The sequence below is a fragment of the Paraphaeosphaeria sporulosa genome (assembly GCF_001642045.1).
Source record: "Paraphaeosphaeria sporulosa strain AP3s5-JAC2a unplaced genomic scaffold CC84scaffold_9, whole genome shotgun sequence".
Classification (NCBI taxonomy): domain Eukaryota; kingdom Fungi; phylum Ascomycota; class Dothideomycetes; order Pleosporales; family Didymosphaeriaceae; genus Paraphaeosphaeria; species Paraphaeosphaeria sporulosa.
The window spans coordinates 240,307-259,809 of NW_017253368.1; the positions used below are offsets into that span (position 1 = coordinate 240,307).

Below are 19,503 nucleotides of genomic sequence, written 5' to 3' on the forward strand. Positions count from 1 at the left end.
TGCTTGTCGAAGCTTCTCTAGCATCACGAGGCGCAATTGTGACTGAAATCCCAGCTTATCGTGAGGTACCTCATCTTGTATCGCAGCACTGGAGCTTGGTGGAAAACAATAGCCTCGAATATAACAGGAGACGGCTGTCCATGCCACGCCGTGGGCATACTCATGCTCTAGGGCTCAGGTTACCTCAAGGTGGTCAATATACGAGGGCTTATCCGAAGTCCTGGAGGTAAAGGTGCACTCTCGATAATATGCTGTCAAGCGCTCGTAAATTTCCTGGTCAATACGTTGCTGAGCTCCGCGTGGTCCTGTTGACGCTAATTTGTAGTACGTGATGCGGACAGGAATGTCCGCGGCTAGAGTATGCATAGTGAAGGCGGCTCTGTGCCTGTGCCTAGCAATCAGAAGTGCCCTATATGTGCTTGTACAAGAAGCAAAGCCGGCTAGGGTGCTTGCATCGGCGCCTACGGAGCAAACACGGCGAATTGACGCCATAGCATCTCGACTTCAAGCCGTCAGGCCGCCGCACACCTTAGGCGGATGGCATCATGGATTCAAATGGCCTTGCAAACATAAGCTTGGATCCGACGAGTCGTGCTGCGCCAGCGCCGGCGCCTGCAATTTTGCTGTGTGGCTGACCGGCCAGACTGCGTTCGCCTTTACGTCTCCGCCTCGTCTACACCACCATCACCACGACGACCTCGATTGCCCAACCAAACGATTCGACACCCACAACAACAGCGTTTTTTCGAGTCTTCAGGTTGTCCATGGGTCAGGGATGGAACGCTGCGTATTTCTGCCTTTGTCGAGTACGTGTTTTCCGCTTCTTCCTTTTCTCTCTGCCCCCGCCGCCCGCATCGCCGCACTCACACGCTACATTTCGACACCGTGCGTGCAGACCCGATACTCTTATTACTTCTACAGCGCAGCGATGCCGAATGATGCACTTGCGAGCCCTTTAGTAAGGCACAGCCCGTGAAGGAGGACCGGTTTGCTCACACCAAGCGCGCTCCGTCTCTCCTAGTCACCCCACCGTGCCAGACATACCAAAGACGAGCGAAGGACAGCAGAATAACCGCAACATGACCGGAAACGTCAGATCAAGGTACTTGAGGGGCAAGTAAGCAACTGACATGCTTCCAAGGATATTGCGACGTCGCTACCCGTAGCAGGTCAACAACAGCGGTCGCCCGACCACTGGATCGCAATACCGACACGAGCAACACAGTGCGAGAATACTAAAGGGCCTTCGCATGAACCAATGATCTCCTATTCTGATCCTGGTCTGCTCGCCTTTGGCTTACACCCCAGGTTCTGTTTACGGCCGCCCCAGCATTCCCGCAGGGGTCAATTTGTACCATGTGGAGTATGGCGTCCACAGAATTCTTCCACACAAACGAGAACCTCAGGTCGCTCAGGGACCTCAGCCCAATGCCGCGCAGCAGTTGTTGTTCTCAGTGGGTCCCTAGAGGAGCGATCTCGAGACCTGTTCCCGTCGGCGAAGCTTCGATGGTAGAAATACCTCCGTGGTTCTCATGAAAGCTCACAACCAACTTGACTAACGGCAACAACAGAGTAGCAGCGATTAAATGCCACCATCACCAGCTTGCATAAGCGTTGCTTGCTGTACGAGTCTGACAAGCCACCGCGCCCGCATCTAAACGACGCAGACGAAGCTCGAGAACGCGACTTGTAAGTGTCCTCTCAGGTCTACGCAGCCCAGCGCTCAGCATTCGCGCATATCAGTAACTTTTAAGCCAGTGGAGGTGCTTTTTGGTGAGTTCTTCGACACTTCCAGCAGCAGGCGGCCGCGAATATGTCTCACAGATCACGGGGGTAGAGAGTGACCATTCCAAGGAGTTTTCCACATTTGGCACTCGCCGCAGTTTCGAGGGTAGAGGTAAGCATCCAATTGACCAAATGTCCGCACAAGCTAGGAGCCCGCTGACTCCTTTGCAGGTACGACAGGATTCATGTCTCCTTAACACAATATTTCCATAATCGCCGAAAGTTCCGCGTACGGGCCGACGGAATCGTTTCGTTGAGAAGCTACCCCGAGCCCAAGCTTGAAACAAAAAGATATACAGAAGGATGGACTTCTGGAGGATGAGCCCTGTCTGCACCGGCAAGTATCATTTTGTCGCATGTTGTCGCACAAGAAGAACAATAATAACAAGAAGACGAGGCTTGGGTCACTCGAGACCTCCGCAAATCGATTGGGGCGATATGCCGACCGATGGCACGACGCCAAAGAACCGGGCGAGTAGGACGACCGCACTCTCAGATGGATTGGCGCGAGTAACTGAGACTTGGGCCGGGACGCTCAGCGACTGATTGATACTGTAGGCTAGAAAGCCCAGGGCTGAAGAGCAAGACGAGCCATCAGCCAGCTGCCCATAGACTCATTCGTAGACGTCTATCAGGGCGACAGACGTTGTTGTACGGTCAGGAACACCGCGACCATATTCGAAGCGAGGTATGAGATGCTGTACCGATGGTAGCATTGATGTTGTAGAGACCGCGACCTAGAGCAGCGCAGATTGTCGACAAGCATTCTCCGCCGGCAACGAGATATTGGTTTTATCCCTCATAGGCCCGAAGTTCTTCCTCGAATCGCAATTCTTATGTGGGCCAGCGGAATCGCTGCCAGCCACAGGAGACATGGGTCCAAACGCGACCTTGAGGTCCAGCGAGGTCAGTTTCTTCCCGTACCCCCGTTCTGTTTCTTTACAGTGATGACATAACTTCGGTGGCGCAAGCCGCATGTGTGTTCCGATGTAGTTCATGATGGAACCTTCGCTGCCTGATTGTACCGAGTTTTCGTGTTGTTTGTTCGGTGCTGCGTGTTGTACCCGCTAATTGGAGATCCTAGTTGCTGCATATGCCATCTGGCATCGCGAAAGAAGTGGATCCTCACTTGCCGAATCGAGGAAGCTGTCTCGCCCATCTGGGATTTAGGAGGTAGTACTCGCATGAGAAGGCCTGGACACGGATAGTGCTCCTTGAGACCTAGGATAATCGGCGTTATGGACACGGCCACAGAAGTAAGCCACCCCATGCGCTTCCGAATTTTCTTTTCTTTCCCATGACGATTCATTCCGTCATGAATAACCCTGTATGGGCAATTCTATTTATCACTTGGACTGATGGACCGACCATCTCCACGGCTGCATCGTCTTCGGTATTCCGAGTTCGTGCTGACAGTCCTAGGGTCGAATACGATGCAGACCTTTAAAGCCCGTTGCACTGGTCTTACAAACAATTGTAAGTCGCTCCACACGCTTTCAAAGTTTCTGTGCTGTCCCGTTACGACAAATTTTGTCCGACATGACCCGTGTGGACAAGAAAGATCTCAATTTATGTGATGATCTGGTTTTCTTCATGATTCCGTATCCTTTGGAGTTTGGGACTTACGCTGACAGGTGCAGAAACGTATACTTGCAGACAACACTCCAGACGTAAGTCGTCCCATGCCTCCTTGTGTTTCGTTTCTTTCCCATGACGATAGTTAAAAACTTTCAACGTAGCCCGGTGCGGCAATGATCTCAATCACTCGAACTGATGGACTGATCTTCTCCGCGGAATTTTATTCATCTGCATCTTGAATTTGTGCTGACAAATCCAGGAACAGACAATGTGCTGAAGAGAACGGCGAAAATGACACTTCAGGACCAGATTGTCTTGAGTAGCACAAGATTTATCTCGAACGACGAGAAGTTAAGATCCTCCGGTTTGCCGCATTGTCCAAGCACTGTCAACAAGCCAGTGTCTAGTTCGCCGGCGCAGGACCATAATAATATGGGAATCTACGGAAGCCAGCCGGGAGCGATCGAAGTTATGGATGGTCCGGCCCGTCCATTGCGGAGATGAGATTTTGCTACGTGTCACCGGAAGCGGAGATGCACGCATCCGTTGCCACTTATCGGACGAGCCATAGCGCGCATTGCAGTGCTAGCATTTACAACAGCCACCTGGGGCAGCGCTTTCTCCCATCTTCAGCAACCAGGTTAGAAGCCGATCGAACAATAGCTTCAATGTTTCGAGTTAGCATCTTTCCACTCAAAAAACCTCAGATCAACAAGATATGACAGGGTGCCACCTTCCTCGTCGTACATCTCATCGCCTCTCACAATCGTATCACACACCACAACCCTCCTCCTCATTCATCGAATCTCTCAGTCTGCCTCAAGGAAAGGATATGAATTTAAGGCGAGTCGTACGCAAGGCACAACAAACACCCAACACCGCGCACCGCGCGAGCAGCTTGGAGGCAGCACCCAGCACTTTCAGACGAGTCTAGCGCAACGGCATGACAATCATCCAACACCAGACGACTCGTCTGAGATCCACAGCGCCAGAATACCACCTTGAATCCGTAGGAAACCAACCAACGAACACAATCTCCTGCAGCCATAGGGTGCACACAAGTACCCAGCGAAACCAGATCCAGAGGGTAGGGTAGAACACCGCTTCCGCGTAGCAGAGGGCGCATGACTGTCTTTCATGAACGGCGAGGTGTTGAGAGGTTCGTGGAGACATGTGTCATGCAGCCGTGTTGCGCGGGAGAAGTGCGTCACCTGCTCACAGACAGGTCGGAGGGTAGAGGTCGCTTACTTCGGGAGGTGTGTTGCTGGGTCTTGGGGTGAGAGTTGATAGAACGGGAGTTGAGTCCGGTGTGGTTGCAAATCGCGAAGAAGTCGAATGGGATGAGACAAAAGAATGATTCATATGCGAGCGATGCAAACGAGAGGGATAAGTAGCTTTAACAGCTGATTACATGGAACTTACAGAAGCCAGACACATCTCCTGTAGAGTCGAATGCTTCCATAAGTTCTCGGATCTGGTCTTACAGCAGACCTTGGCCGGCCCTGGCAGCAATCGAGGGATAGTAGCCCTGGCACTCACGTAAGAGGTTAGTACCTTTTTGATAGACTACTCGTGGCTGACATGACTATTAAAAGGCTTGAGCGTATTGCTTTCAATTCAAGACGTCTGCTCGCCTCGTGTATCTGGAGGGCCCGGTGCGAGGACAAGTATTCGAAAACTTACCCAGTCATGAAGAAAATGTCCACACTCGGCTTTTCCTAGTTGATCCTCATGTAAAGAGTCAAATGTCTATGATCGAAGCAGATTCTTGGACCAGGAGGCATGACAATGCCTCTGTTTCCGGGTTTGGGATTCTTAGGAAACTCGCGTCCAGGCTCAGTAATATCTATCGTAAGTAATTAGTGGCATGACTTGATACAGTTGATGAGATCGTTTAGAGAGTTGCAGACACCATCACATGCGCTATCTGCGACATGTAAACAGAACGATGCTTCTGATTATGTCGGCTTGATATGTACACCCGGAAGTTGCGCGCTTCCGGAAATCGAAGATTGTTTGAGAAAGGAAAACGTTGCCAATCCTCTCCAGGGCGTTTCGCATGAATAGGATGAGTGAACTATCCCTCCACATCTTCAAATTTACTTGCGCGGCCGTAGTCGTCGTGTATGATCTCTTCGAGCGACAGACCCTTTGTCTCCTTCAGAAATGCGAAGGTACCGAAGGCAACGCAGGCATTCGCAAGACCCCAGAGGAGGAAAGTGCCCCATCCCATATCTTATCATATATGGGGTGGCGAGAGAGAAAATGAAATTGAAGAGCCATTGAGAAGACACTCCAACGGCTACTCCAGGTCTTCGGAGCTGTGTCGGGAAGATCTCTGAGATGTACGGCCAAGGAAGGGGACCCCAGTTGAAGTTGTATGCGATGAGAAAGAGATATATCAAGGCGACCGTCGCGATCCCGCTTGGTGTGGTGTTGCCGTTCGAGGGTGCTGGGGTAATTCCAATCACGGCGGCGTAGCTGATCTGGCATGCGGCTATGAAGACGGCGCCCCATATGAGCACCTGTCGGCGACCGACTCGTTCCGAGAGAAATAAGACGAAAGTTGAACATGCCACAACCTTGACAGCCGAAAACAGCCGTTAACAGGAGATCCCCACGAGCAGCTTGAAGTATTGTGGACTAAAATAGGCGAAAGCAGTGGCCCCGGTAGCTTGTTCGGCGGCGAAGACGGCGAAGGCTATAAATATGCGTTTGAAGTTGGAACCCTCAAGGAGCTCCAGTTTCGCGAATCAGCCTATGTGCGCGCTCACTATCGGTGTTGATGCGGTACCTCTGACCTGAAAGCCTTCCGTCTCACGTGCCTCGATTTTGACGCCAATGCTGGCCCTTCCATCTCGGCCGCTACTTCAGCGGAGTCGCTTGCGCGTACCCACTTCAAGCTCTCCTAGGCCTCTTCGTGTCTGTCCTTCTGAGTGAGCCATCGAGTGGATTCCTTGAGCGTGAGCATGCTAAGACCAAGGAGCGCAGCGGGGACGATCTGCAGCCCGATGGGGATCTGCCATTGCATTGACTCCTTGGGCAGAGATGCCTTTGAAAAGGTCATAGTCGACCAAGTACGACATGGAAATGCCGCTGGTCGTGTGTTAGCTTCGTTGTGCCGCGAGGTTGGTGATTGACGCTTGCCTCATGCAGGGGGAGAAGGCGCGACTCACATGGTGGAATTCGACTGGAATAATGAACCGATCTGTCCGCGCAAGTGCTTCGCGGTCATCTCCGAGCTGTATATGAGGTTCACGACGGTTGCTGCACCGAGGCCAACGCCCGCAATGACGCGTCCGGGGTAGAACGCGCCCATTGCGTGGGTGTCGATCGTTTGAATATCCGCGCCGACAACAAAGATAGCCGAGGCCAGCGCGAGTGTTTTATGACGGCCATACCGGTTCGTAACAGGCCAGGCCACGAAGCAAGCGAGGAAGGCTCCCAGTTGCTGCAGCGAAGGCTGTTGACGCGAGTCTTGTGGGCTGTATCGTACCCGGAAGGAGGTCACAAATGACTGCAGGGTCAGCACGCCGCCTACGCGAAGCTGTTAGCTACGCCGAGGGCGTCTTCCGTGGCGACCCGTACCGACGCTAGCGATCGTGGGCCAGCAAGGGCATGCAATGATGGTGGTGGTTGTGGTGAGGGCCGTGGGCGTTGATAGCGGTTGGAGAAAGCGACCGCGAAATTTCCCCCACGGCAGGCGCTGCCTCGCCGCTCACCAAAAGCGCACCCTACCCACCAACCTGAGCCGCAGCAATGAGGGACACTCACATTCCCGAGTGATAGCCGAAGAGGAAGCCTCCTACGTAGACCACGGTCCCCAGCCAGTATGCCCGCACGTTTCCCAGCGTCGATTGGTTGCATGTCGTGCGTTCACGCGTGACTGAGTACCCACAAGCGTCGGTGGCGACCGCAACCTATCTTAAACCACCGCACGGGTCCTACACGCATCCATCCTGGACGCTGAAAGAGTGCATCACGCAATCTTGGCCCTGCATAAGAGTCAACGTTGGTTATGACGGTTGTGTAGACCTTTTGAGCGACCCTAGTACAATGCGGGGAGATCTGCAGGGCACTAGCATGGATACTGCACAGGAACGTCCGTCGACGGCGGACGTCGGACGGCGAGCACCGTGATTGGCGCACTCGAAACATTCCCCATTACATCGCTGCGAGATACAAATCGGAGTGCGAGCCTCATTTCGTGCCTGTCGTCCGAACCTGACCTGCTCTGTTCCCGCCAGCTTCATTTCCGCTCCTCCTAGTGCAGCCGGGCGAAAGCTCCGTCGACGACCCCGAGGACGAGGTCTTTCAGGGCTCCGCGTCTCGCACGTTACAGATACTCGGCGTCGGCAAGATTGCCTCGCGCTAAGCAATAGAGCGAGAAGAGGGGAAGTACGCGACGGGAGTCGGCCGCGCGCATTCTTGATTCGATCACGCCAACCTCACCTCTACCACAGATAGCAACGCACAGCCCGCATAGACCTCCCACGCGAGTGCCAGAGCAGAGTTCTGGAAATATTTTCATAAGTACGCTTATCGATGACCATGGCAGAAAAGAAGCGCCCAAATTTCCTCATCATCCTAGCAGACGACCTGGGGTTCAGCGACATCGGATGCTTCGGCGGGGAGATCGAAACACCACATCTCGATAAGGTACACAATCTTACTTGTATTACTACTCAAGCTCTTTGAGTGAATTTGTTCTCTGCACTGAAAAGATGCTGAATAGCTAATCCGCTTAGCTCGCCCAAAAAGGCATCCGCTTCACCGACTTCCACGCCGCAGCAGCATGCTCACCCTCCCGAGCCATGCTCATGACCGGCACAGACCATCATATAGCCGGCCTAGGCAACCTCATCGAGTGGACCAATATCTCCGGCCAGAACGATCCGAGTGGCAAGATGTCGACTGCCCCTCAGAGAGGGATGCCGGGATATGAAGGGTATCTGAATGAACGTGTTGTCGCTGGTATGTTTTCTCACATGACTTAACTCTTTGCAAACATACCATGGAGTATCTGGGGGTCGTGTCATCGTTCACACAGGTTTTGAAACCAATCCTCGGAGCAATTCCTAACGTCGTATAAAGCTAATGTCGCGAGCAGTGAGCGAGGTTCTGCAGGATAACGGCTACGCAACTCTCATATCGGGAAAGTGGCATTTGGGACTCACGCCTGATCGTTCGCCGAAAGTACGAGGGTTCGATAAATCTTTTGCGCATTTACCTGCCTGTACGTCTTGCGTTCCTTTTTTACAATTGCATGATCATGTTTTTCGCACTGCCTTTCTACTACCGCTAAAAGCTTCATATTCACCCACGAAGCTCAATTGTTCCAAAATATCCCTGTGGATTCAACCTTCCATGCCTTGACCTGAAATGAGTGACTACATGGCCATTCAACTTACTAAATTCCCCTTAGGTAGCAATCACTATGCCTACGAGCCTCAGCTTGAAAAAGCCGCAGGGGACAAAATCCCCGACTTCATGACGATGTCATTCATCGCGCTGCACTCCGAGAATGGCGAGTACGTGCGCAAACTCACGGATGGCTGGTACTCTAGCAATGGCTACGGTGACAAGCTTATCTCGTACCTCAAGGAATGGCGCGCTGAAAACCCAAACGATGAAAAACCATTCTTTGCGTATCTTCCATTTACCGCACCACACTGGCCACTCCAGGCGCCGAAAGAATTCATAGATAAGTATCGAGGCGTATATGATGAGGGGCCGGACGTGCTCCGCGAGAAGAGGTTGAAGAAGTTGAAGGAGCTGGGCATGATCAAAGAGGATGTAACGCCGCACCCAGTTGTCGCAGACGAAGTCAAGGCGTGGTATGAGATGTCGGAGTTTGAGCGCAAGATGTCTAGCCGCGCTATGGAATGCTTTGCGGGGATGGTGTCGTGCATTGACTACAACGTCGGTCGCGTACTCGATCATCTTGAGGAGACTGGCGAGCTAGACAACACTTTTGTGTGCTTTATGAGCGACAATGGAGCGGAGGGCGCCGCATACGAAAGCTATCCCATTGTCCAAGGCCAGATGATGGGGCATCTGCAGAAATACTACGACAATAGCTATGAGAACTTGGGAAATGGGAATAGCTTCATTTGGTACGGCCCGCGCTGGGCACAGGCCGCTACTGCGCCGAGTAGATTGTATGACCTACGAACATTCCCTGTCATCATCCTGTTAATGATGTACAGATACAAAGCCTATACCACAGAAGGTGGCGTCCGCGTTCCCTTCCTCGCTAGATTTCCCACCGACACCCTCGACGCAAGTAAAGTCAACAGCATCACCGACAACTTCGCGACTATCATGGACATCATGCCGACAATCCTTGATATGGCTGGCGCATCGCACCCAGCGCCGCAATACCGTGGTCGAGAAATCGTCTCGATGCGCGGTAAATCCATGATGCCCTTCATCCGGGGCACCACCCCATCCATCCACGAAGCCGACTTCATCCAAGGCTGGGAGACCTGCGGACGCGCCGCCGTCCGCAAGGGCGACTTCAAAATTGTTTTCATCCCCAAGCCTCGCGGGACAGAAACGTGGCAGCTGTACAATCTCAAGTCAGACCCGGGCGAGGTGTTCGACCTCGCTGGAAAAGAAGAGTACAAGGCCGTGTTTGAGGAGTTGATGCAGCTGTGGGAGCAGTACGTGCTAGAGACGGGGGTCGTGCCGTTGGCCCCGGAGCTGGGAAGGTGGCTAGCTGCTATGGATGAACAGATGGTGGAGGATGCGTGGATTGAGTATGAGTATTGGAAGGAGGGGGCGAGGGAGGAGCCGAAGAGGTTTATGAAGACGCCTTGGCGGTATCAAGGGGAGAGAAAGGTGGAACAGATCTGAAAGGTCATAGGGATAAAGAGGAGCTCAGAAGAGTTTAGTAGTGCACGAGTGCCTGCGATGACAGCTTTACATGCATGCTTCATTCCTCGTGAGAGGCAGTGAAGCCGCTTTACTCACTCCGCATGAGGTATATCGATCAAAGATCTAGACGTCCATCATCCCAGGACTTGACATCCTTGCTGTCTTCAAAGCTCAGTCTTACAACCCAAGCATCGCCGCCGTCACCACAGCAGCCGCCCATCCCACCATCCTAGCGCTCACTTCAGCCCCAGCACTCTCCCACGGCTTCTCTTTCTCCGGCACACGGCTCCCCTCCACCGTCTTATTCGCAGTCATGCACACAAACTCGACGCTGCTTTGCACCAAATTCGATTCAGGGTCCACGAATCGTCTGGCGTGTCAAGATGTCATACGCCTGATTTGCATCGGCGCTTACGCGGGTGGTCTTGAAGGGCTCAAGGCCCATGATCGTCCCGAACGTGCTGTAGCCGTCTGGTATCTGCACCTCGGGCATGTCAGTGTAAGCGCACGTGTCGTTGGTTACGTCGAGGGGCTTGGAGCCTGTGCAAACTTATTAGCTAGAGGCACACAAGCCATAAATGCCAGATCAAAAATAATGTCCACTTGTGTGGGAGACATGTAAATAGCGAGAACAGGGAATGACTATGAATGAGGGAGGGAGAGCCATACTGAACGCATAATCGCCGTATAACATGGGGCACGCTTTGTTGAACGCATCGGACGTCGTCCCGGTATTTTCACTGGGACATTCGCCACCATTTAGCTCGCCCAGTGCGTTGACCAAGTGATCAACGCACGCCGAGCTGATCACGCCGTTACAGTTATTCTCCCCGCCGGATTCTAACGTCGCATTGATGTTGGTGTATTGGTAGAGACAGATTTTGGTATCGTTGGGTACGTTTCCAGGTACAGATGTAGCTATTTGCTTTGATGTCTTGCACATCGTTCCATTCGGACCCCCGGAATCCGACGAGGACAGAGACATACCATGGGTCGTCGGTGGCGTAGGAGGAGTTCCAAGTGAATTCGTGCTGGCCGGTTGAGTTCACATTTCCGGTTCCTCGGTCATAGCCTTGGCAGGAGGAATTCTGCGCAAGCGCCGTGGTGAGGAGTCTTGATGCTGTAAAAAGTAGCAACTTTGATTTGTTGGACGTCCACATGTTGACTTCGTATGATAGTAAAGCCTTGCGTAATTATTCGTTTTTACGCGCGAGAATGTATATACTTGTATCAGTTGACCTGTGTTGATCGGGTACTGTTGGTTGATCCCAATCCTCCTCTGCGGCGTAGTGCAGCTTGGCTTTCCTCATGTGAGATGTCAGTTTCAAATGAACCTCAAATCACATCCTTCTCGATGTGAATGGTCGAATATCGCACTTCAAATAAGACGAAGTAGTATAGATCATCTACGGCTTCGTGGCACGACTTGACTGTTGTCTATGTATTAAGTGTGGATCTGCAAGGCTGTCTGATACGTAGCTAGGTTGGACGGGGGCGGAATGACATAATTGTTTTTCTCGGTAGCCGTATGCTTGGCTAAAATGCGCCCGGAACATTGAGAAATGACGGACCCATGAAGTGTGCCAAGGCAGCGGAGAGGAAATCAATGAAGAAGAAGTTGGCACATAAGGAGAAGACGGAAGAACTACCCTTGTTAGATTCGATCAGAAATGGTGGAGTTGGCTTCGAACCAAGGCAACTCTATCTACTTTCCATCAGGGGTCTTGCGGTTAATCTTACACGACAAGATGCAGCGTACGTATACGATCGTGAGGACCAGGTAGTGTACCATTAGGGGGGTGGGCAACATGAATTGACTGAACTGGGAAATCGAGGGTCGAAAGTCTTATATGACTGTATGTAGCTGCATTAAATACGTCCTAATCGAAGCTCACGAATAGCTTATTATTCACCAATTTAGAGATAAAAGCTTTCTTGAGGACAAAGAGCATTTTCTCAATCTATTCCACTAGATTTGGGGGAGTCTCGAGACTGTAGACGAGTGTAGGGAGATCTTATGGGCAGAGATGAGTTTCATATGCTCCGATCGTTCTTTGTTCACATGTATCTTTGGACGTGGTAACTATAAACTTTGAGTACAAGGTGTTTGAGATTCGGGACAATTGTATCACCGCACGTGTGAGATGACGGGTATAAGGCAAGAGTGCATGGATCTATGTTGTGTGAGACTATCCTTGCTGTGCGCTACCTGCGGTTTGTCAGTATATAGTCGGATGAAAGTGAATTTAGAAAAGAGAAACAATAATGGCTTCTTTGTTCACTGTTAGAGGATCAATTTCAAACTGATTGTGTCACGCGGTGACTCGTTACGAGGAACTCCCTTTTCACGAGACGATAGCTCTACACACCGGAGTGAACCGTTTGCTGAGAATTTGCGTGACCATGGCAAGCTTAATCAAGCGTATCAGACTGTGTGCTGCGTTGATTGCCAATAAACACGAACGCTTCCAATTGCATGCATGTTGATTATATAACTACACTCATCAAGGAATCAACTTCCGTGCAAAATTCCAAACTCACCCAGCATGGTGGCTGCATCTTCGCCCTTCGGGATGTCCAAAGCTGCATTAGAACGCCGCATGCATAACCAAATTCCCCGCAAGCGCCATACTCCTTATACCGCCGCGAAGAGCGCCGCCCGCCCGACCCCAAAGCACGTCGTCCGCCCTTTTCCCAAACGAAACACCGGGAGCGACAGCAAAAACCCAAGCGCATCTCGTGGGCGGAAAAGTAAGCCGGAGAAAAGAGGCACAAATCGTACGCGCATCGTAGGGACCAGTGGCGACAGAATCAGTCAATGGTCAGCTCGTCGTATCCTCGCATCGCGCCAACATCCATTCAATCCCTCAAAGACTCTGTACAAAGTGCAATGGAAAACTACCTGGGAAGACGCGAGTGAGGTTAACGGGCTGGTTGCTGCAGAGTGGAGAGAAGCATTGAACGAGGGAAGTACATTCGGATTTAAGGCTCGCGATGGCAGCGAGTGGATAGTGCTTAAAGATACGACATGCTTGGAGAATGACAGTGAAGACTCTCAATGGGAGATGTGGAGGGCTATCAGGCGCAATGCTGTGAAGGAGCTCGAGCAAGATTGGGCTGCTGGGCTGAAGGACGGGGAGTTTATATTCGCCAGTGAGGAGGACACCACTAGAATCAAGTATATCTTGGGAGAAAGATGGTCTGAAGAGATGTCGGCGACGAGCATCCTTCGGGCGACTTGGGCCGAGTTGCATTGTGATTTTGGGTTCACGGAGTCAGATATTCTGCTCGGGGACACCAAAGTTCGCTTTATCGCCCAAATTGACCAGTATATGATTTCTGAGAAAGAGAAGAACTACTCAGATCAAGAAAACCGCATGGCGTTCAGCGTAGCAGATATCTTCAAAACCTTGACACCTAACCCACTACAGGGCCTTGAAGACGACGCATTCAGCCAAGGCAATGTTCACAGCAATTACTCCCAATGGTGTGGGGCACTGAAAGCGCTTATCCGAAATGCACCATTCATGTTCAAGGGCGGAACATGGCTACAGTTTTTGGCATTCTTGCTGCTCGGCAGTGAGGCTTTCCGAGCAGAGCTTGCATTGGCGGGTATCGAGGTGCAAGAGGATTGGTGCCAGCGAGCTCGCGAGTACAACATTCACATGTATTATGAGCAGATAGTTGATGATCGTTCGGCGCATGAGATACAGGAGACCTTTCTCAACCTTCGAGATTTCTTTAGAGATCTACAGTTGAATAATGAACTAGCGGTGGTGTCTGAACAAGAGGGGATGGTGAAGAATTAAGGAAGCAGGGTTACCTCAAATACACTGATTCATAACCTGGAGACGATTCATTGCATGAATGAAAATTCCTCGGGCGGGTGCACAACTATTGGGTGTTCAATACCATAAGTTCGCGAAGCGCATGTATCATGTACGTTTCTGACTTTGGGATATTCTAATTTCTGGTGTGTAGCTTTTTTCATTCTCCAGCGGAACCACAAAGCGAATTGAGCCCCTCCAAGAGGGGGTGGGGCCTCCACTAACATAGCGAGACTGTCATAGATACTCACTCTACACAATAATTGGCCTAGCCTCAAAAGTATGTGGAACTACCCTAAGTTTCTAAGAATGTGGCACTCCTCAGTTCAGCTGACAATACACAATGTGCACTGCACCGAGCAAAGGTCCCAGCAACAACACACAGTGCTGAGTTGCGCACAAGTTGTGCACCACCATCAACTATTCCCTGCGGCGAGACAACTAAATATCCTTGAAATAGGTACCTGTACCTTTGCAGCACGGAGTTGAACTGCAAGCAGTAACAAGAAAGGGCTTCGAATCCCCGAGGAAATGACTTCCGTATCCTGGCGGCGGGACCGCTGAGCCATCTGTTCGCATGATATGTTATCACAGTCCTGAATGATAGAATTGCTGCTGGTTATAAAGACTATATAGGACAAGGGGGCACATGCAGGGTGATCCGTTGGCACTGTTTTGGTGGGTTGAGGGTGGTTGACGGGCCACTCGTCACGCGTGAAGTGAGGAGATACGACAGCTGTCTATTTACATGTGGCGTATAGTCGCTAGAGGAAAGCATTCTGCAAGCCTTCGCGCTTCCCAGACCCATTCGCATGTGTGATCCTTGCTAATCTGCATTCCACTCACACACATCATGCTACGTCTACCTTACCGAGCCTCACCATCTGCAATCGTTTCAGTACTGCTACCAGTCTCCTGAGATTCTGCACTCTTGAAGCGACGAAGGCATGCAGAGTGTATCTGCGGGCGTTATCGCATCGTCATCGTTCTCCGGCTGATCAGAAAGGCAGACACCGAAAAGCTGCCCAATCAGCACCGGCATCCGCACCGCTTTCAAGCATTCCGACCTCCATCGATCCTCCCGTGCCTTCAACGCTGAGAAACACGTGCGATACGACATACTACACCATCGTGCTCATGCTGTTACTTCAAACACATGCCAAGGGACCGGGACTCGTCCTTCAAGCTACCGGCGAACGATCCCCATCTCGAGCTTCCAATTCGCTTGCAGCTTTTGGTCATGTAGCCAGCCTAGTCTCATCACACCATAACAGGCTACATCTATGCGAAGAGATGACAGGCTAGTGCACCTCGGCGTACTCTTGTGATGCTCGCACTTGCTTCTCGCATTCCCAATTCGATTGGATGATACAGCGCAGGCATCGTGTGTGTTCACGATATTAGCTGATCTGCACGGCAGCGGTTCGATAGCGTGAAAAAGGGGTACGTCGATCACGGACGCAAGCAGTTGGTTTCTAAGAGATTTACAGAGGGAGGGAAGAGCAGAGCTACAAGTGCGCATGGAGATAAGATCGTGTGCAAACAGGCGTTTTGGGCGGTTCAGGAGATCGTGCCTTTTGCTTTGGTTGCAAGGAACAACGAAAACGCTATGAGTGCGGTACATCAGGTAGAACTATCCCGCCGTAGGACCATGTAGGACTTGTTACATTTATCAAGTCACAGTTTGACAAGTTGATCGTTAAGCAATTCCATCATCACGAAGCCTTCACACCACACATAACTCAAATCAAAGCCATAACACAGAAAAGACACCGAACCTCCATTTTCATCGGCACGAAGGCCGGAAATCCGTCTGGCCATGGTTCTGAGCCTGTTCAACATCTTCGCCAATCTGCAAGCTCAGAGTTGAGCCGGCCATAGATAGGACGATGATCTGGTCCTCTGTACCGTCCACATTCATCTTCGTCGTCCAAACGCCGAAGCCTAAGCTCCCAGGGGCCTCCCAGCGCGGACCTCATACCCACGGTACGGACAGCGGGGACACAACAAGTGTCCGCACCGGGTGTCCGGCGAGCCAACGTCCCTCCGAGACCACACACAACAGCAGTAGCAGCAGCAGTCTACCTACTCCCCACCACTGATTTGCCCCACGCCTCCCCCCGTTGAAGAAGCCTCCAGGTCTCACACCCAGCTCTCTGCCTCCCGTTCTCCACAGTACAAAATCGGAAGGAAATATCAGTATCAGCCGTTGCTCCCAACATAAAAGAATAAGCGTGAATATGCACAGTGCATCACACGAGTACCGACGATGGGTACCGCGCTCGTACAAGACACTCGAGACCCGGAGGTTGAGCAATGACGCCGCTTGCCTCACGAGCAGATCTCTCTCCAGAATAGCAGGGGTTGGCGTGGTAGACTTGCTCCAGAGACCTGGCATATGGCGTCAGAGTGACGGGCGGATATACTGGAGGGTGGAAATATGGATGCACCATCACAGCCAGCTGAGAGATAGGCGGTACGCAAGTGATTGCTTCTTGTTGGCATTAGGACGTCGGCGGGTTTCGGAGGAATCTAGCGTGTAGTACGACGATCAATGCGCCAGGGCAGCGTCGAAACCGAACAAAATACTGTGGGTAGCAGTCAGAACACAAGGAATCGCGATCCGTCATCATCCAGCTTCAAAATTTGGAAAAGTCATGAAAAACTCTTGAAATTAGCCAAGCCAAAAATACCCAGCTTTGCATCGACACCTGCCATTCAGCGGTGCAAACGCCGTCTATATGCTCATGCATGCGCCTACCCATTTTCCCTTTCAAAACGCCCCCAACGCACCTCTCCCCCTCAATGCCCACTCACATCACCGGTGCCCACTTGCTCTTCGCCCTGATTTTCGCCCCATAAACATAGAACAGCACGGGCACGGGCAAGAACGCCACGCACACAAACGCCAGCAAACTACTCGCCCACGCCACCCCCAGCTTCGTGTACATGGCGTGCGTGAACAGCGGGAAAAACGCGCCGAAGAAGCTGCGAATGAAGGTGTTGACGGCAATCGCGGAGTTGGCGTAGAAACCGTAGCAGTCGATCAGATACGACATGCCCTGCCAGAATGGCACCATGCAACCGATGCCGATGAGAGCGGTCGCGAGGACGGAGGGGACCCAGGAGGTGCACTGGGCGGGGGATGCGGTCCCTGTGTAACTAGTTAGAGATGGACCTGGATGGGCTTGTAGGCAGAAACATAGTTGGTGGGGTGTTCATGGGTAAGTTTGTTGCGTGGTGATCCTCAGGGACGGATCTCAGTGTTAAAAATGTGTAATCATTGCATCCACTTTGTGGAGTTGGTGTGCGAGAAGGGGAGGACTTACAGCCGAACCAAAACAGCCCAACGGGTAGACACACGGCGCCGACGATCATGGGCGGGAGGCGCTCTTCCGGGATGGATTTGCCGTGCTTGTTGAACGCTTTGGTGAAGTTGGTGGCGGTGCTGTAGGCGATTACGGCGGCACCGAGGACGATGCCCACGATGAAGGCAGTGAAGGGGAGCTGCGAGACGCCGAGGGACCAGCCGCGTTGCTCGTGGTAGGCGACAGGGTACGCTTCGAAGAGGAGGTAGACGATGCCATAGAGGAAGGACATGTAGGCCGTCACGAGGGCGAGGATGGGTTCCTGGATGAGCATGACGAAGGGGCGGATCAGGTACACTGTCATGACTCTATCCAAGGTGAGCTTCTCGGCGTCTGCCTTCGCGTGGTACTCGCTGTTGCCGGACTCGTTGCGCAGAGCCGCGGCTCGATACTGCAGGATTCTAGGCGCAGACGTCTCGGGCGCGAAAAAGAAGGCCAGAGTGCCCACAGCGGCTGCCATGATGAGAGTGACCCAGGACGTCCATCGCCAGCCTAGACGTGATTCTGCAATGAAGCCTCCCGCGATTGGGCCTGCTACGGGCCCGGCAAATCCACCGGCGGCAAAGATACAGATGGCATACGAGCGAGGGATGGGATCCCAGAGATCGGCTAGGATGCCGCCGACCACGGAGAGCGGTGCCGCGGCAAAGAAGCCTCCTAGAAAGCGGCCAACGCATACGGTGGTGATGTTCTGTGCGACAGCGACAGGGATCTGGAAGATGGCGAACAGGGCGTAGCCGTAGAGGAGGGGAGTACGGCGTCCGAGGACCTCCGACATGGGGCCGAATGCGATGGGACCGAACACAAAGCCCTATATAGTGTGAGTTCCCTGCATTTGGAGGCCTTTGGCAAACGTACCAGAACGAAGAGCGCGACGCCTAATGTTGCGACGACCTGTGTGACCTGGAACTGCTCTTCGACAATGCCGATGTTGACCGAGAAGATGGAGCTGGCAAAGGTCACCGTGAACACCAACATCCCAACGACCACGGTGATCGCCCATCTCCTGCGCGTTGTCCAGTTCTTGGGGTTGTCGGGGTCGTCTGGGCCATTGAACACGACCAGAAACGCATCCACGAACGGCACGTCACTCGCCTTCTCTTGCGCCCTCTCCATGTCCAGGATGCTGTTGTTGGACGCACTGAAGTCCTCGACGCTCTTCTGCGGGGACTCGGGGTTCATCGTCGGCGCGGCATCGCCAGAGGTGCGCGAGGGCGGCGCGTGCAGACCGGGACCGGGATGCGCCATCTCGGCAGCCATTGTCGCTGTGAAGTCGTGACCCTGAGCACGAGGGGGGATACCCGGCCCTGGGGCGGGGCGTGCATGCCTTTAAGCTGGCGCATGTCGATGGTCGAGCAATGGACGTCAGGTACGTTATTTCCGGCGTTGGAGGTCGGCAAGAGGTCAGGATGGCGACAGTTCGGGTATGGCTCCGCGGGCTAGGCGTCTGCAGATCGTTTCGGAGAAGTAGAAGCGCGAGGCGAGCGCGTCACATTGCAGCTTCAAGAACCGCGCAGTTTCTGGTCGTGCATCTGCGCATCTTCGTGCGGTAGCGAAGGGCGGAGGGCGCATTGTGGATGGGCTTAGGGCTGTCAAGAGCCATGTGGGTGCGATGCCAGGGCGCACTTCGGCCTCGGTCTACGCAATGCGCGGGCGAGACGACGGCCCACGGCTTTGGGTGGGCACGCGGGATGACTAAAATGCTTATCCGGACATAAAAGGTCTCCCACCCTTGCCTCCTACGGTGAGCATTGCAAAAGTTGTTAGCTTCGGCACGACCTATCCTGATACAACTCGGGCTGCTGTAGCAAGTCTGCGCTTCTTGCAGTCCTCGAGCCACTTCACGATATCCCCAAAGCAGCCGACATCGATGCCCGCGTCCACCACGCTGCCTCGCGCATGGTTCGCTGCCTCCTGCGCGAAGCGGTCATGCAGCTGATTTCCAGGCGTATTTGTGCCGTCGAAGTCGCCGAGGACCACTTGCATGGGGTCGCTGTCTATGAAGATGTTTCCAGGCCGGATGTCACAATGCAGCAAGCCAAGAGAGTGGATGTGCTCCATGCCAG

The 19,503-nt window shown here is 52.7% G+C and overlaps 6 protein-coding genes across 6 annotated transcripts; 2 read left to right on the plus strand and 4 right to left on the minus strand.

Annotated features, from left to right (window-relative positions):
- Positions 1–2,522: 2,522 nt before the first annotated feature.
- Positions 2,523–3,094, minus strand: CC84DRAFT_1178932 (uncharacterized protein; the record flags this gene model as incomplete). Its single annotated transcript, XM_018180373.1, has 2 exons — positions 2,523–2,852; positions 2,915–3,094. 2 exons carry the CDS (start codon positions 3,092–3,094, stop codon positions 2,523–2,525), a joined length of 510 nt encoding a protein of 169 aa, XP_018032320.1.
- Positions 3,095–6,271: 3,177 nt separating this feature from the next.
- Positions 6,272–7,230, minus strand: CC84DRAFT_1220328 (uncharacterized protein; the record flags this gene model as incomplete). Its single annotated transcript, XM_018183156.1, has 3 exons — positions 6,272–6,459; positions 6,568–6,900; positions 7,173–7,230. 3 exons carry the CDS (start codon positions 7,228–7,230, stop codon positions 6,272–6,274), a joined length of 579 nt encoding a protein of 192 aa, XP_018032321.1.
- A 320-nt stretch (positions 7,231–7,550) lies between these two features.
- Positions 7,551–10,221, plus strand: CC84DRAFT_1251919 (alkaline phosphatase-like protein; the record flags this gene model as incomplete). Its single annotated transcript, XM_018184350.1, has 5 exons — positions 7,551–8,022; positions 8,112–8,337; positions 8,474–8,599; positions 8,789–9,524; positions 9,573–10,221. Exons 1-5 carry the CDS (start codon positions 7,909–7,911, stop codon positions 10,219–10,221), a joined length of 1,851 nt encoding a protein of 616 aa, XP_018032322.1. The 5' UTR covers positions 7,551–7,908.
- A 198-nt stretch (positions 10,222–10,419) lies between these two features.
- CC84DRAFT_1189333 (uncharacterized protein) lies at positions 10,420–10,735 on the minus strand (the record flags this gene model as incomplete). The annotated part of the gene is made up of 2 exons (XM_018181043.1): positions 10,420–10,612; positions 10,701–10,735. 2 exons carry the CDS (start codon positions 10,733–10,735, stop codon positions 10,420–10,422), a joined length of 228 nt encoding a protein of 75 aa, XP_018032323.1.
- Positions 10,736–12,645: 1,910 nt separating this feature from the next.
- Positions 12,646–14,051, plus strand: CC84DRAFT_1178935 (uncharacterized protein; the record flags this gene model as incomplete). Its single annotated transcript, XM_018180374.1, has 2 exons — positions 12,646–12,674; positions 12,752–14,051. The coding sequence occupies 2 exons, from the start codon at positions 12,646–12,648 to the stop codon at positions 14,049–14,051; spliced, it is 1,329 nt and encodes a 442-aa protein (XP_018032324.1).
- Positions 14,052–16,725: 2,674 nt separating this feature from the next.
- On the minus strand, positions 16,726–19,014 carry CC84DRAFT_1125932 (MFS general substrate transporter). The gene is made up of 3 exons (XM_018175734.1): positions 18,296–19,014; positions 17,399–18,248; positions 16,726–17,223 (listed from the first exon to the last, which is right to left on the minus strand). Exons 1-3 carry the CDS (start codon positions 18,695–18,697, stop codon positions 16,883–16,885), a joined length of 1,593 nt encoding a protein of 530 aa, XP_018032325.1. The 5' UTR covers positions 18,698–19,014; the 3' UTR covers positions 16,726–16,882.
- Positions 19,015–19,503: the final 489 nt, after the last annotated feature.

Bases quoted from the DNA above. Each gene is read 5' to 3' on its own strand.
- CC84DRAFT_1125932 (XM_018175734.1), bottom strand. From the start codon at position 18,697: ATGGCTGCCGAGATGGCGCATCCCGGTCCCGGTCTGCACGCGCCGCCC. The intron at 18,249-18,295 runs GTACGTTTGCCA...CACACTATATAG, and splicing joins GCGTCGCGCTCTTCGTTCTG to GGCTTTGTGTTCGGTCCCAT. The intron at 17,224-17,398 runs GTAAGTCCTCCC...CTAGTTACACAG, and splicing joins TGGGCTGTTTTGGTTCGGCT to GGACCGCATCCCCCGCCCAG.